Raw genomic sequence first — 3371 nt, 5'->3', positions numbered from 1 at the left:
AAGTGTAATAATTAAGTGAATGTTGAATAGAAGTTAGAACATTCTAAAAATTTATGTTTATTTTCATTTTTTATAGCATTGCTTGTTGGTTTCCATGTGGGGCCTTGGCCAGAAGCTAATACTGTTTGGTTGGCCATTGCATGGAAAAGTTTGGGAACCCCTGGTTTAAAACATGGGGTGCTTAGTGACATTACTGCTACTCACGCTAACTGTTTAGATCATTATTGACAACACTAGCATCAGCAATGGCTCAAACGTGGTGCCCAGTTAACGGGAAGAGAGTTTCCTGGGACTGATATGACAGTTCATTCATCTTTCTGTTGTTAAAGGCAAACATTTATTTAGATTGCGTTCCTTCACCCTTTCACAGCCATATCTTTTAGCAATTGTTAATCCTTTTTCTCAACTTGGCCAGATGGTTTTATTGGCCATGTGTCAATTACCAGATACATTGCCTGTTCTGAATCCATTGGTTGGCTATATAATGGTTTAGTGTCCCACTTTGATGCCAAATGACATGTTTGATTGGTGTTCAGACTGACGCTGGTTGTTGGGAGCCAGATCGCATCCAGCCGGACTTATTGATGCCTACAGACAAAACCTCTGGAAGAGGAGATTCCTCCAACACCTTCTTCATGGAGACCGGTTCTGGAAATCACATCCCTCAGTCTGTCTGTGTGAACCTTGAGTCCACCATCATTAGTAAGTCTCAATACATGTCGGAAAACTACTGAATAAAAGAAGTGAAATCAAGTACTTGAACATGTGTTTATGTAATAGCTGGATCTACCACTGTCAGTGGACCATTCAGAAGTTTAGAAACACAAATTTAAGCTTTACCATCTGTATAGTGTGTGCCTCTCTTATATGTTCATATCAGTCAGAGATGTGACTGAGGTTTCCACTGTACTCCAATATAATGTGGTGATACCCTGAGGTAACTGTGATTCCTTACGGACATCCAGTAGTGCCTCTTTAGCGCCACAATATTTGTCTCTTCCAAAGCCTCCTCTGCTTTGACTTTCTCCTCTTCCAGTTATGTATCTTGGATACTGCAGAGGTTTTTGATGGTAATTGTTGGGTGTGGTCATTGGAGGCTAGGCATATTATTTCAACTAGACCCTCATCCTCCACAATGTTAATCAGTTTTTAATGGGTAGTCACCCATTTAGCTATTGCTGTTGAAATTTTGTTGCTTGTTGAATTATCTAGATGTCTCAGTTCTGTTAAGACTACCATCTGATAGAACTTTGTAGGTAAAGTTTAGGTTTAAAGGACACTTTACTTTATTCAGTTCTTTGCAGCCATATTGATATTTCTCCATTACTGAACCTGTTAATTTCCAGGTCTTTCTGCTACTGTCTGTGAGTTCTTCTGGACTCGCATTAAAAAAAAAATTGTATGAGTTGTCCAATAAAACCTTTGATTACTCCTCTATCAGAAGTCTTACCAGGGGCACATGGTGTTTAAAGGTCAAATTGTTCTTTCCAGTCCAGGATTTTGGATCTATCAGCACTCAGTGGACCATTCAGAAGTTTAGAAACATAAATACAAAGTTTTCCATTTGTACAGTATATTTTGAATAATTTTTTGTGAAGGTCTCTGGTTTTATCAGTCGCATCACTGTGCATAGCTTTCGTCAAGAAAAACCTTCCCATAGGCCGAGATGTTGTCAGAAACCAGCAGTTGCCTGTGCAGTTTCTTGAGTTACTTAAAATGCAGCGTAAATACTTTCTCATATGCATAATGTGTTTTAGTTTTTCCTGCAGATGTTAAGCAGATACTGATGGTTAAAGAAGAAGCCCCAGAAGACCAAAAACCTAATGTGGACCTGGATGACGCAAAGCCGTACCACATAAAGGAGGAAGAGGAGAGAGTCTGGATCAGTCAGGGGGAAGAGGAGAGAGTCTGGATCAGTCAGGGGGAAGAGCTGCGAAATGTGAAGGAGGAGACAGAAAGTGCCATAAAGAGTGAGGATGATGAACAATCCCCTCTGCTCTCACAGCTTTATCAAGGCCAAATTAAAGACAGAGAACTTCCAGAAGAAAACAATGGTGGAGATTTCATCAAGACAGAAGATTATAAAGATGATTCCAACTTCTCAGAGTCTGAAGACACCAAGAAGGATGAAGAGGACGATGATGTAGAGCTGAAACACTTGTCAGACTCTGGACTAAAAACCAAAGGCATGGCCAGAGCTCCTGAGTCAGATGGAGAACTTGTTAGGAAACCAAATTCAGAAATGGCGTCTCCAGGGTTGCTGGATATTAAGAAATGTTTTACAAAGAACAAAATTGGTGTCTCAAGAAGGAAGGTCAAAACAGGAGAGAAGTTTAGCTGTGAAGACTGTGGCAAAGCATTTATTAGAAAACATCATTTAAACAGACACATGAGAATCCACACAAGAGAGAAACCTTTCTGTTGTGATGTGTGTGGACGTAGATTTACTGATGAATCAAGATTTAACAAACACACAAGAATCCACACAGAACAGAAATCTTTCGGTTGTGACCTCTGTGGACATAAATTTACTGATAAATCCAATTTAAATAGACACATGAGAATCCACGCAAGCCAGAAACCTTTCTGTTGTGATCTTTGTGGACATAGATTTAACCAAAAACAAAATTTAAACACACATATGTTCATCCACACTGGACAGAAGCCTTTCTGTTGTGAAATCTGTGGACATTGCTTTAACCATAAATGTAGTTTAAACACACACATGAGAATCCACACAGGTCAGAAGCCCTTCTGTTGTGATGTCTGTGGACATAAATTTAATCGAAAAGCACATTTAAACGCACACGTGAGAATCCACACAGGACAGAAACCTTTCTGTTGTGACCTCTGTGGACGTAAATTTACTGAAAAATCTAATTTAAGTAGACACATGACAATCCACACAAGACAAAAAACTTTCTGTTGTGATCTTTGTGGACATAGATTTAACCAAAAACAACATTTAAACACACACATGTTAATCCATACAGGACAGAAGCCTTTCTGTTGTGAAATCTGTGGACATTGCTTTAACATGAAATCTAGTTTAAACACACACATGCGAACACACGGAGGACAGAAATCATTCTGTTGTGATGTCTGCGGACATAAATTTAGCCGAACAGCACATTTAAACACACACATGAGAATCCACACAGGACAGAAGCCCTTCTGTTGTGAACTCTGTGAACATAGATTTTATGATAAATCAAGTTTAAGCAAACATACAAAAATCCACACAGGACAGAAGCCTTTCTGTTGTCACGTATGTGGTAACAAATTTAGCCGAAAAGCACATTTAGACTCACACCTGAGAATCCACACAGGGCAGAAACCTTTCAGTTGTGATCTCTGTGGACATAGATTTA

At 39.3% G+C, this 3371-nt stretch overlaps 1 protein-coding gene across 1 annotated transcript in view; it reads left to right on the top strand.

Moving 5' to 3' along the window:
• Nucleotides 1–512: 512 nt before the first annotated feature.
• The window catches only part of LOC106960011 (gastrula zinc finger protein XlCGF57.1-like), a 13940-nt gene continuing 11081 nt past the window's right edge, over nucleotides 513–3371 (top strand). The window contains exons 1-3 of the mRNA XM_015052916.1: nucleotides 513–702; nucleotides 1758–2639; nucleotides 2808–3371. Of these exons, the coding sequence (XP_014908402.1) occupies nucleotides 513–702; nucleotides 1758–2639; nucleotides 2808–3371 (1636 nt within the window). The remainder of the gene's footprint in view (nucleotides 703–1757; nucleotides 2640–2807) is intronic.

Source organism: Poecilia latipinna, unplaced genomic scaffold (genome assembly GCF_001443285.1).
Source record: "Poecilia latipinna isolate Pla-1442-1.1 unplaced genomic scaffold, P_latipinna-1.0 Scaffold1146, whole genome shotgun sequence".
Lineage (NCBI taxonomy): Eukaryota > Metazoa > Chordata > Actinopteri > Cyprinodontiformes > Poeciliidae > Poecilia > Poecilia latipinna.
The sequence above is the reverse complement of the archived record's forward strand: the minus strand, read 5'-3'. Positions and strand labels throughout refer to the sequence as shown.